Source organism: Mesoplodon bidens, assembly GCF_964165515.1.
Source record: "Mesoplodon bidens genome assembly, chromosome: 1".
NCBI lineage: Eukaryota > Metazoa > Chordata > Mammalia > Artiodactyla > Ziphiidae > Mesoplodon > Mesoplodon bidens.
In genome coordinates, this window is record NC_138176.1 from 53,656,341 (window position 1) to 53,669,316 (window position 12,976).

At 44.7% G+C, this 12,976-nt stretch overlaps 2 protein-coding genes across 4 annotated transcripts in view; one reads left to right on the plus strand and one right to left on the minus strand.

The window, feature by feature from the left end:
* Positions 1–12,976, minus strand: part of LOC308624562 (protein FAM184B-like) — a 79,569-nt gene that overhangs the window by 38,862 nt on the left and 27,731 nt on the right. The window lies entirely within an intron of this gene.
* Positions 1,822–10,950, plus strand: LOC308622114 (cholecystokinin receptor type A-like). Its single transcript, XM_081243246.1, has 5 exons — positions 1,822–2,360; positions 3,039–3,290; positions 6,816–7,077; positions 9,337–9,464; positions 10,384–10,950. The coding sequence occupies exons 1-5, from the start codon at positions 2,252–2,254 to the stop codon at positions 10,917–10,919; spliced, it is 1,287 nt and encodes a 428-aa protein (XP_081099372.1). The 5' UTR covers positions 1,822–2,251; the 3' UTR covers positions 10,920–10,950.

Consider the following 12,976-nt stretch of genomic DNA (forward strand, 5'->3'; position numbering starts at 1 on the left):
CCCTGCAGTGGCTGGAGCAGCAGCCGAAGGGCCTGAGGAACATGCTTAGGAAGCACCCTCTATGGACGGTGATATCAGCCCACTTAAAGCAGCTGAAGCAGTCAGCTGCTGGGAACAGCAGTGCAGTGAAATTTAGCTATACCCAGTGCTCAGAATCTGAATGGTTATCCCTTTCCAAATCAGGACAGTATTGCACAGGGTCCCCTCCTAGTGGGCAGGGTCCGTATCAGTCTGCAGACTGAGAAGATTCAGCCAACAGGAACCGAGGCAGGAATGACAGGCAGAGACACAGGTTCTGGCTCCAAACGGGCTACAGGACACTAGGACAGTGAAGAAAACTCTATGCTGCAGGAAGAGGAGTGAGGGTGGGGCTGCCGGCCAGTGAGGGAGTATCCACAGCTGGTTCTCGCCAGCAAATCACATGGCCACTCTGAGTCAATTTCCTTGTGTGTAAAAGGAAAATAATAATAATAGTTGTTATTTTCTGTGATTTATGGAACACTTTTTCTGTGTCAGGCACTGTCTTGAGGCAATCAATCTTCATAACAAATATCTATGAGGTCATTTTGGTCCCCATTTGAAAGAAGAAGGAAATGAGCCTTAGGTTAAGAAACCTGCCCAGTATTTCCCAGCAGGTAACCAGTGAAGCCAGGATTTGACCCTGGGTCTGTCTGATGCCAAAGCCTGTCTTCTTAATAATTATTGTTAGCTTCTCCAACATTCCTCGAATTTCTAGTTCTTACAACTAAGTGCCTCAACGTGAGCTGTTCATGGTTTCAAAGAACAGGGGTACCACTCTCTTCTCAGCTCCACTGAGCCTGGATGGTGAAAAAGTCCATTAGTTCATGTGTGTCTGGCAGGGATTCAGCAAATATATAATAGGTAGCTCTGTCAACTGAGACAGCTGTCAAAACACAAGGCATCCCAGAGGCATCTAGACCAGGTCTCAGCTGGGCCAAGCAACATGTGAGAAACACAGGGCCCTCCACTCTCACCTGCTGTCCCAAAGGTCTCAACTGAGGAGAGTATGTGTGCAATAGGGCTGGAGGAGTTTTCCAGTACCACAAAGCCTCACAGAAAACCCAGAGCTCCCGGCCAGGTCCCCCTCTCTATCCTAACCTCCCACCTCATTCCTACTTCTAACTGAACTCAAACAGTTCAAGTTCATTCCCACCTCAGGGCCTTTGTTCCTGCTGTGACCTCTGCCAAGAAGACTGCTACTCCTGCCTAGAAGCAGCTTCCTCCAGATCGGCACAAGCTTTCCTCCTCCTTGCCATCTAGCTTTCTGATCATAGTCCCCTCCTGAGGGAGGCCCTTCCTGACCACCCTGCCTAAATTAGCACCCCCCATCCATCCCTCTCAATTACGCCTTCTTGCTTGACTTCCTCTGTGGTGCTTTACACATCTGAAATAATCTTATTCATTAACTGCTTATGTGTTTAGAAAAGTACCTGGCAAACGGCTGACTCTCAATGAACATGTGCTGAATGAATGGATGAGTGAATAAATGAACGAATGGAAAATCTTACTAAAGTGTTTCTGTAATAAGAATCAAGGCACGTATAGTCAGTTTCCAAGGGCAGAGAAATAACCCTGTGGTTGGTAAGAGCTTAACAACCAGTAGTTATATCCACACACACTGCTGGGCATGGGTCCAAAGCTAAAAAGGCACTCACTAACTGCTTTTATATAAGGAGGTAGAAACACAGTCCCTCCGTGTCCTTTAGTCCTGATGCTCTGCATTATGGTATCTGTTACTGTGTTAATTGTTTCTGTCTCACACGGCCAGTTTGGGCTTTATTCTGCCTATGTCTGGGACGGTGACAGGTTCCTATACAGAGAAGAGAGGTAATGTGTCCATGTATGTGTGTGTCCACACCTGTGTGCATGTGTGTGGAAAAGCAGTGACACTCCAGGAAGGGTTAAGTTACAATCAGGCTGTCTGTGCGCAGGGCCCCATGGCTGGCCCAGGAATGGGGTGGGCCTGGAAGGTGGGGCAGGCTTGCCTTGCATCAGCTGCTCTTTCCAAGACAGGAGTGCACATGTTTGCCCAGCTGGCCTGAGTGTGTGGAACTCCAGTCGCCTTTAAGAATGGCTTCAGAAGCCCACACCTGGCAATCACTCCCCCAACCCCCTTGCCCCTCCACGGCAGGTTGCATTTGGGAAACTCTCCAGTCGGTCATTAGAGGAATGAGCCGAGAGTGAGCCATTCATCAGCTCGCCAGTGCTTGGTGAAAAGCAGCAAGCAAGGATGGATGTGGACAGCCTTCTCTTGAATGGAAGCAACATGACGCCTCCCTGCGAACTGGGGATCGAAAACAAGACGCTTTTCTGCTTGGATCAGCCCCATGCTTCCAAAGGTAGGTGTCAGAGGCTGATATTTTAATTCAGAAAACAATTAAGTTGGGGGAAAAAATCAGCAAAGGCAAGGCTGACTGCGAAAATATAACAAAGTCCTCGTGAGACAAGGCTGGGTAAAGTCATCTGTTCAGAAGTTTGAATAAGAGATCAAAAAGCAGAATTGAGTCCAATGATCTTCTTGTTCCCCAGGGGAGAGTTGGGATTAATGTACAGGACTTGGGGGCACAAAAGCAGTGGGAGGAGGACCTGAAGTGGAGCCAGAAGCGAGGACAAGTGTAAAAGCTTGAACTTACAAGCATCACAGAAAAGGTGCTGTCGCAATCTAGCTGTCGCCTTTTCTTGGGGGAAATCAGTGTGAAGAAGTGATTATAGCAAAATAATGCTTAGCCGCTTAGGAAAGAAAGCAATCACTATTCACTAGAGGAGCTTTGTTCTTAAGAAAAAGTGGTTTCCTGAGTGAGTGATCCTTTAACAGACCAACATTTTAGAAGCAACTGAACACTCTGTGCTCTCCTCACTTTGTTTCTGCAAAATATTGTAAGTACAGGGAGATCTGGGTTCAATGATGTCCGCCCCTGAAAAAAAAAATCGGCAGGAAATAAGTGTTTGCTGCGCGTGCTAGGTTTTAACATTCTGCTCTCATAACCTCCATCCCTCGTCTCCGTTCCTCCTCTCAGAGTGGCAGCCAGCCGTGCAGATTCTCTTGTACTCCTTGATATTCCTGCTCAGTGTGCTGGGAAACACGCTGGTCATGACGGTGCTGATTCGGAACAAGAGGATGAGAACGGTCACCAGCATCTTCCTGCTCTCCCTGGCTGTCAGTGACCTCACGCTCTGCCTCTTCTGCATGCCCTTCAACCTCATCCCCAACCTGCTCAAGGATTTCATCTTTGGCAGCGCTGTCTGCAAGACCACCGCCTACTTCATGGGTGAGTTGCTGCTGGTGCCTATTTCTGGAGCTCGCCCCAGACCCCGCTCAGCCCCAGACCTTCCCCAACCCCTAACAGCCAAAACAAAACATCTGTCTGTGTAGGGCTAGGTGTAAGGACAGAGGAGCTGGCTTTATGGGGGGTTAGTCCTCATAACTCCCCAGAAGTCAGTCCCCAGTTTTAGGGGTCAGTTTCTCAAAGTGGAAGAAGTTGGTAAGAAGCCACATAAGAGGTTGGTTTTGCTTGCTTCTGTTAGAAAGTAAGACAGGTGCAAGCTGTTCTGTTCCTTCCTGGAGGTCGTTGATTGTATTCTGAGCTCTACCCAACCCAAGGCATGGCTTTTGGGGTGGCCAGGGTGCTGGAAGAGGGCTCTTTCTGCCGTTGCTCTGGCTTTCCTAGGGAACAGGGGCTATTTGAAAACCAGTTTCATCAGAGGTCTAGATTCCCTTCTCAGGATTCACTTCCCAGACTGTTTCCCCAGGGTCTGGGACCATCTCAGGCAGAGGGAGAGAGAGAGAGAGAGAGAGAGAGAGACCTCTGCCACTAGACGAGGAATTGAATTTGTTCCTAGAGCCTGTGGGTCGCTAAGCTGACACTGGTTGGCTGAGATATGCAGCTCTCTGCCTTTGCCAATCAAAACGATGGTGACGATAATAAAAGTCACAAGAGCTAATATTTTTGAATGCATTTTTTTTTTTTTTTTGTCTGTACGCGGGCCTTGTTGTGGCCTCCCCCATTGCGGAGCACAGGCTCCGGACGCGCAGGCTCAGCGGCCATGGCTCACGGGCCCAGCCGCTCCACGGCACGCGGGATCCTCCCGGACCGGGGCACGAACCCGTGTCCCCTGCATCGGCAGGCGGACTCCCAACCACTGCGCCACCAGGGAAGCCCTGAATGCATTTTTTGAGCACCAGATAGTCTCCTAATTGCTTTAAGTTTTTACTTCCATGATCATATTTTATCTCCCAACCACCCTATAAAGAATATACAGTTATCCTTCCCTGTTTCACGGAGGAGGGAACAGAGGCACAGAGAGGTTAATAATGTGCCCAAGGACACACAGGTGGTAAGCTACAGAGCTGACTTGAACCCAGATCGGTAGCCACAACAGTGGTGAGTACATGACCTCGCTTTGCCAACTGCTGTGGCTCTTCTAAGGCTGAAACAAAACATGTCTCTTTGTCCCCTCTGTCTGCCAAAATGCTTTGTCCCTTGCCCATTCTGAGAATTAGTTGGGAGAGGAGGAGGAGAGGCGGGGAATGAGGAAGGAGTTGTTGTTTGTTCTGACCTAAGCCAGGCAAAATATGCAGAGCTGAGTTGTGCTAGGGCAGCCTTCAATGACCGGAAAGCTTTAAAAGCCTTTATTTCTCCCAATTGAGGAATCGGGATCCAGCAGTGACAAAATGATGATGAATAACTGATCTGCGTGACATGGACAAATAACCAAGAAAGTGTCAATCTGGGTCCAGTCCTCTGAAAAGAAAAATGGACTCACAAATGAAAAGGATCATTGTTAAACAATGACGCAATAATAATAACCAACATCTCATAGTGCTTTAGGCTTTCAAGACCTGTCTGTATATATCTTATGATAATATTTAATAATCTTAACCAAGGTTTGTGGGAGGAGATTTAAAAAGAGTGCTTGTGTAGTTGCACAACGTTGTGAAAGTGCTAAATGCCACAGAACACTTTAAAATGATTATGTTATGTAAGTTTCACTGCAACCAAAAGTGTTTTAAAAATAGCTGGGGTCTGAGCTAGGAGCTTTAAAACTCTTCCTGAAAATTTCTAGGACAGACTGTTCGAGCAAGATAATTCTGAAAGTGTTTGCAATACCATAATGGTTTTGTTGGATTTCTGATTCCAGTGATTTCAATTCTTCCCTTAATTTTATGTTCTCCTCAATATTGTTTCTAATAGTTAACACTCATTAAGCTCCTAATACATAGCCAGAAAAAAGACTGCTTGCCTGCTGGTGGGTTTATAAGTACAGTGGACCCATTGTACAGACTTGACTCTGAGGAATTTGGGGCTGTACCCTCTAATTCAGATGTCATCAACTCCTTAAAGTCCTATAAAACACAGCAAATCCTGTCTCAGAATGTAAGTTCTTATAGAATGGTTTCAGGGTTGTAGATTCCTTCAAGTCTCTCAGGAATACTATGGCTATTCTCCCTAGAAAAAGAATATTTTCATACATAGTTTCACAAAAGGCCCCAGGCTAAGAACTCCTCCATCATGGTAAGAGATAAGAGAAGAATCAGTTGAATTTATGGATGAAGAATTAAAGGGGGGCTTCCCTGGTGGCGCAGTGTTTGAGAGTCCGCCTTCCAATTCAGGGGACACGGGTTCGTGCCCCGGTCCGGGAAGATCCCACATGCCGCAGAGCGGCTGGGCCCGTGAGCCATGGCCGCTGAGCCTGCGCATCCGGAGCCTGTGCTCTGCAACGGGAGAGGCCACAACAGTGAGAGGCCCACGTACCACATTAAAAAAAAAAAAAAAAGAATTAAAGGGAATTTTAAGGGGATAAGAGATTATAATAAGTATGTACACACACAAAATACAAAAAATAAGGAAAATTAAGCTCTTTTGACTATGCGTAAGTATATTCTTTTGAACGAGGTGCTTTGACATCTTTCTCACTGATGACGCACGCTCCTTTTACAAAATACAGGAAGCAAAGAGAATGAGAAAGCAGGCCCTAGCCCTTCCACCCAGAGAAAAACGTTAGTTATGATATGGAGAGTTTCCTTCTTCCTTTTTCACTAGGTATTTTTTCAACACTCCATTTTGAAACTTAGAATGTTTCACTCTTAAAAACAGTTTGGGGACTTCCCTGGTGGTCCAGTGGTTAAGACTTCCCTTTCCAATGCAGGGGGTGTGGGTTTGATCCCTGGTCAGGGAGCTAAGATCCCACATACCTTGTGGCCAGAAAACCAAAACATGAAACAGAAGCAATAGTGTAACAAATTCAATAAAGACTTTAAAAATGGTCCACATCAAAAAAATCTTTAAAAAAATGTCTGTACTAGAAATTTTCAGGAAGAGTTTTAATGCTCCCAGCTCAGACCCCACTGAATTTTCAGGCTCACAGTCCTTGAGAATATTGGGTTAAAAGGTCAACTTAACTATGCAGATCATGCTCAAAACTAAAGCTATTCTACAGGTCACTCAGAAATCTCTTCTGTGGGATAGGAACATATTTCATCCACTTGGTTATTAATTAATGAGCACCTTCAGCCTAGGAAGGAGTTGGTTGTAATCAAAGTTCAATAAACTTATCTAAAAATTGGCAATAAGATGTATTTGCAAACACATTTCGTTACCTGCCTCAAATCGTTTTGGGGACAAAGCTGGGAATAAATCATTTTTTAAAGATATATATACACAATATTCTTACCCTGTGAGCGTTTTCCTCTGCTATCTATCAAACCTGCGCAGATCAGGTATGCTTAAGCTCATTGTGCAAATAAACTTTGGATTTCAGAGCCTGCATAACCAGCTTCTTTGTTCCTTTTCCAGGCACCTCTGTGAGTGTCTCCACCTTTAATCTGGTAGCCATATCGCTGGAGAGATATGGTGCAATTTGCAAGCCCTTACAGTCCCGCGTCTGGCAGACAAAATCCCACGCTTTGAAGGTGATTGCCGCTACCTGGTGCCTCTCCTTTACCATCATGACTCCGTACCCAATTTATAGCAACTTGGTGCCTTTTACCAAAAATAACAATCAGACTGCGAACATGTGCCGTTTTCTACTGCCAAATGATGTCATGCAGCAGTCCTGGTAAGGCTGCATGGGTTTATTTGTTTAATACAACTCGATATAATTTTGCAGGTTTAATAAAAACTGAAATGTATTGTCCAGTGTCTAGGGGGATCAGTCTCCTGGAGACTTATTGAGAAGGTTGTCTCTAACTTCTTTCTAGAGTAACAGTGACAGCAAACACTTAGAGTGCTGTGTTTTAAACGCCATAAATATATATATATATATATATATATATATATATATATATATATATATATATATAAATTCAACTAATCCTCGCAAAACCCTATAGGGTGGGTACTATTATTGTCCCCATTTTACAGAGGAAACTGAGACATGGAGGGGTTAAGCAAGTTGCTCCAGGTCCCAAACCTAGAAGAGATAAGAGAGCATCTGGTCTTAACCACTATGCAGTGTGCTTCTGGAAGAGCTCTGATTTTCCAAGAACTGGAGGTAGAGCCGAGGATGAGTTCCGAATCCCATGTGGTTTTTCTTAGAGCTGCAGCTGTGGTACTTGCACGGGACACTGTACTGGAAATTAAAAGGCAAGGTTCTAGTACCTGTTTCTTTGCTTACTAGTGGGTGATATTGGACAAGTTCATATCACCTCCCTGACGTTCATCTTTATCTACACAAAGATTTAAGAATAAAGATTTTTTTTATCTACCTCATTAGATGGATGTGAGATTCAAATGAGAGCATGTTTATGAAAATGTCACTAAATATCTTTAAAGAGGCTACACAAATGCAGGACATTAATTATGTTTACCAGTTCCCAGCATGTTTTAGAAGGAGGGAGTTAGACATTTTTAAATGGCTCAAGGGCTTCCCTGGTGGCGCAGTGGTTGAGAGTCTGCCTGCCAATGCAGGGGACACAGGTTTGAGCCCTGGTCTGGGGAGATCCCACATGCCGCGGAGCAACTGGGCCCGTGAGCCACGACTACTGAGCCTGCGCGTCTGGAGCCTGTGCTCCACAACAAGAGACGCCCCCATAGTGAGAGGCCCGCGCACCGCGATGAAGAGTGGCCCCCTCTTGCTGCAACTAGAGAAAGTCCTCACACAGAAACGAAGGCCCAACACAGCCAAAAATAAATAAATAAAAATTTAAAAAAAGTATTAGACATGGGAAAATATGAGCTGTACATAGAAAAAAACTGGCAATAGAAACCAACCCTAAAAAACACAGATGTTGGAAACTTCAGACAAGGATTAAAAAAAAAAAATAGCTCAAAACTGAGATAATCTCTGCTTTCTTTGCCTTCCTTTTTTTCATTTCATCCAAGTAACGCATACACACAAAAAGAGTTATGTTGCAAATGAGGGACTTTTCCAAGACTCGAAAAGAACTCTTATCAAAACATGTCCAATTGAAATGAGAAATGGCTCAGCCACTGTGAGCCTCTGACAATTTTATGGCCTAATCGCGTAATCTTAACATGCCAGACTGCAAAAGTGATTTAGGGGCCAGACTCATAAAGAAGGAGGCTGCAATTCTTCAGGAATCAAACATATTTAGAGAAAGCATAGCTCTGGCCCACCAGGCACTCGAACAAGCTTGCCACTGTGCCAATGGGTCAGAACAGCCAGAATGCTTATTTTGCAAAACCAAGGAGGTTTTCCATCATTGCTACCTATGCATTAGATGATTCTGTTGCTATAAAGTCAACAAATGGTATATTGTGATGTTTAAGAGCATGAGTTCTAGAATCATATTGCTCGGGTTCAGATCTCACCTTTGCCACGAGCTGTGTAACTTTGGACAAATTATTTATTGTCTCTAAGTCTGTTTCCTCATTTGTAAAATGGGTATTATGTTAATAGTACCTACCTCAAAAGTTATTATGGGAATTAGATATAGTAATATATATATGCTGTATTGAAATTGAATAAGTCATCAATGAATGTAAGCTCTTATTATTACTATTATTTCAGAAACCATTTTATTGAGGTATTCACCTACTCTCATTGGCTTTTTTTTTTTTTTTTCTTTTTTAAGCTCTAATTTGTTTTAAATGTAGACTTGTTTCAGGCACAGATTTACACCAAACTTTTCAAATTTAACTAGTCCTTCATAAGAGACTTTTTATCTGAAAGAAAAGAAGTAAACAACTTCGAATGACTGACCCTCCAGATGGGAAATTTCCAAAGATATTAAATACTAGTAATTAATGTGTTTCCTCAGACTCATTAAAATGGAGAAGAACCTTGCTTATTCCATCCCATCTGAGTTTGAAATGCTAGAGATGCTGGTTATTGGATTGCTTTTTATTTTATTAGGCACACCTTCCTGTTACTCATCCTCTTTCTTATTCCTGGAATTGTGATGATGGTGGCATATGGATTAATCTCTCTGGAACTTTACCAGGGAATAAAATTTGATGCTAGCCAGAAGAAGTCTGCTAGAGGTAACTATCTCTTAGCTGTATGTTTATGCCAAAAGATTACAAAAGCTTATTTTCTGTAACTTAAATAGATATACCCAGTGTGTGTATAGGGTATATTAGAGGTTTTCAAAAGTCTTCTTAGGAGACTCTGTGTCCTAAGGCACAGTCATGAGACCCAGTGTCTCTATTCCTCATCTGTAAAATGAAGAAATTATTCCTCTCAAAAGGGTGCTGATTGGAATAGATGAAATAATACACACATCGCCCAGTTACAAGCTGAGGGCCCATGGGTCCCAGGCTCTCTGTGCCATTGCATTCAAATGGACCCCCTTCTGCAACCAAAGCAAATTGTAATTCCAGGCGCCATCCTCTCTCCTCCTCTTCACTCCTGTTGCAGCTGCCACAGAGCCTCCCCCCCTTCATTATAGTCCACTGGTCAGAGAAACTTACCTGACACCTTTGTTGGTATCACTTGCCCCCCCTTCTCACTCCACCCCTTTACTCAACTCTTTACCACTTACACAACTTCAAGGTCTTCTTTGGTTTTTGCTCATTATGCAGAGTCCTCCCAGTAAAAGCAGTCTGGAGGTTTCCCAAGCAAGCAGGAAACTTCCCCCTGAGGAGCTGGAAGAAGAGTGTGCCTATTCATTCTTGAACAGTTTTTTATCCTTATAATCTACATATGTAAAATATTATTTTACTATTATAAATTATGTACCTCAGATACTATATATTATTTTAGTGGTTTTAAGTAGTTTTTCATTTGAAGGAAAGGACTAGTGTAAACAACACCTACCCATGTCAAGGCAGGCCCGAGGTTGCCTGCCCAATAGTACAGTTCAAGTGTGGTTTAGCCCCTTGATGCAGGGGGCAGGGGTTCCATGCCTTCTGTCTGGCATGACCCATCCCGAAAAATAAGTGTTGTCCCTTGCCCACCCAGAAAGGAAGCCGAGCCTCGGCAGCAGCGGCAGATACGAGGCCACCGATGGGTGTTACCTGCAGAGGTCCAAGCAAGCTCCAGGGAAGCTGGAGCTGCAGCAGCTGTCCAGCAGCGGCGGCGGCAGGCTCGGCCGCATGAGAAGCAGCAGCCCCGCGACCAACCTGATGGCCAAGAAGCGGGTGATCCGCATGCTCATGGTCATCGTGGTTCTCTTCTTCCTCTGCTGGATGCCCATCTTCAGTGCCAACGTCTGGCGGGCCTTTGACACCGCCTCTGCCGAGCGCCGCCTCTCCGGGACCCCCATCTCCTTCATCCTCCTGCTCTCCTACACCTCCTCCTGCGTCAACCCCATCATCTACTGCTTCATGAACCAGCGGTTCCGCCTCGGCTTCATGGCCATGTTCCCCTGCTGCCCCAACCCTGGTCCCCCAGGAGCGAGAGGGGAGGCGGGGGAGGAGGTAGAGAGCAGGACCACCCGGGCCTCTCTGTCCAGGCGCTCGTACAGCCACGCGAGCGCCTCTGCCCCGCCCCCGTGAGCTGTGCCCTGGCCGCCAGCGCCAAAGGATGGAGCGGGGACAGAGGGAGGCAGCAGAGAAGGAGGAAAAGAAGAAAGCAGGAGGAAGAGGAAGCGGGAAGTGAAGGAGCGGGAAGGCGCCATCCCCAGTGGGAACTGTTCCTTGTCTGCTTGGCATCCTTCGTCCGGGTGCCAGGGGAACACTACTAGGGCGGGGCCGGGACTGGGTTTCCAGGCAGCTCCAGGCAGGCAGTTTCCATACCAGTCACCATGAGAAAAACCTCAGCAGTCCAGTAACAGGAGTCCAACAGGACTCCTCCTGCACGTGTAATTGCCAAGCACGTGTTCAAACTGGGACGCGGACCCTACTGAGCTTTAGAAGTGGGGCTCTAGAGGGGGCTCTCACCCGCCATAGGGACACCCTTCTGTGCACTGCTGCTTCTGTTGATGCAAAATCTGGGGGGCTACTTTGACCCTGGGGAGTCCATCACTCTTTCACGTACATTCTGTAGCCACCCACCTCATCATGACCACGAATGGGAACCCAAAGCAAACCCTCTTCCGGCCGTTTTCTGTAGTAAAAGAACAGCCTGACTTGTTCTCCTTGAGGTCGGTCAGGGGCATTCAGAGACAAAAGTTTATGTCGTCATCAGAACAGCATATGGAAAGTTGTCTAAACGATGGAATTTGGAACTTATATTTCTGAAAAGAAAAGAGTATGTGGCAAGCAGCTGGATGGAATGCTGTCTTAGCATAAGGAATGTTAAATGCCAGAGGGGGCATAGAAATAGTTTTCTGCTTTAATAATATATGTTGCTTAACTCCACCTTTACATGGTGATATGAAACCCCGTGGCTTCTTTGCCTCAACTTAATTTCTCATACTCATCCTCTTTTCTGGAAAGACCTCAAGGTACAAAGGAGAGCTGTAACCTATGTGCACCTGGCCAAGCTGGAAACAGGTGGAGTCAGGCCCAGAATAACTCAATTAATAAGTAGCTTTTGAAAGTCAAAGGCTGTATATGCCTTTAAATACAATCTATGTGTTTGTTAATGTTCATAGTAATTTTATGTGTATGTGGAATATGAACAGAGAAGTACATTCTTTACATATAGATATACTCTTCGGTGTGTTTAAAAAAAGAATAGTGGATGGGGGTTGGAATTCAGAAAGTGTTATCATTCTACATTCCTCTACAATGGTTGGAGTTTCATGAACTTCTTTTATTTGCAAAATTGGTGTTGAAATATCTCTCCTCCAATGTAGAATCTCAACTTAAAATAAGACATGAACTGTACATTTAGATACAAGGAAGTGCATTTCTAGAACAGAATGTGTCAATCCAGTCCACCAGCCCTCCTCCCTCCCTCCCCACCACTTTCTGTCATAGTTTTCATGCCTCCAAGCGTCTGAGAGGTGAGCTTTTCTTTTTCCTGTTTTCTTGGGTCCATGACCACCCATTGATCCATGCCTGACAGACACTCTTTGTGGTGCACAAGAGCTAGTGTTTTCAATTATCAAAAAAAAATCAATATGGAAAGGGGAGGGGCAGAGAGTGGCAGGAAGTGATCATGAATAGGGGAAGGGACGTTGTATAATTTAACAAGATGTGAGTGTTGACATTTGTTGTTTTTTTGCGGGTTGGGGGGATAAAGTGTTAACAGAGAAGAAATTATTGAGGACGTGAACATATGTTATAGGGGACTTTTCAAGCCAGATGTTAGTTTTTCTATTCCTCAGACTACAATCTTATTTTAATAATTCTAACCAGTCGTCTCTGTCAAAAATTTCAAGGTAAAAATTCAACTGACTAAAACGTGCACTGCTAAAATAGTAATGATAAAAGGTGTAAGAAATGCAGATGTCTCCAATGTTTGAGTAAATCCTACAAAACCTACCATTTTCCTGCCAGAAGAATAAGCCTTCCCTTCTGACAGTGTTAGCATATAAATGAAGCTAAATTAGCTTCTTTGCTCCCCACACCTTATTGGAAACCTTTGGAAATTCCAAAGGTATGTTAACCTAAAAATAGGGCTGCCAGATTTAGCAAATAAAATACAGGATTTCTGGTTAAATTTT

What these genes read in the sequence shown, in the direction of transcription:
- LOC308622114 (XM_081243246.1), top strand. Translation starts at nt 2,252, where the DNA reads ATGGATGTGGACAGCCTTCTCTTGAATGGAAGCAACATGACGCCTCCC. An exon ending in TCAGCCCCATGCTTCCAAAG is followed by an intron (nt 2,361 to 3,038) that starts GTAGGTGTCAGA and finishes TCCTCCTCTCAG; the next exon opens with AGTGGCAGCCAGCCGTGCAG. An exon ending in GATGTCATGCAGCAGTCCTG is followed by an intron (nt 7,078 to 9,336) that starts GTAAGGCTGCAT and finishes TTATTTTATTAG; the next exon opens with GCACACCTTCCTGTTACTCA.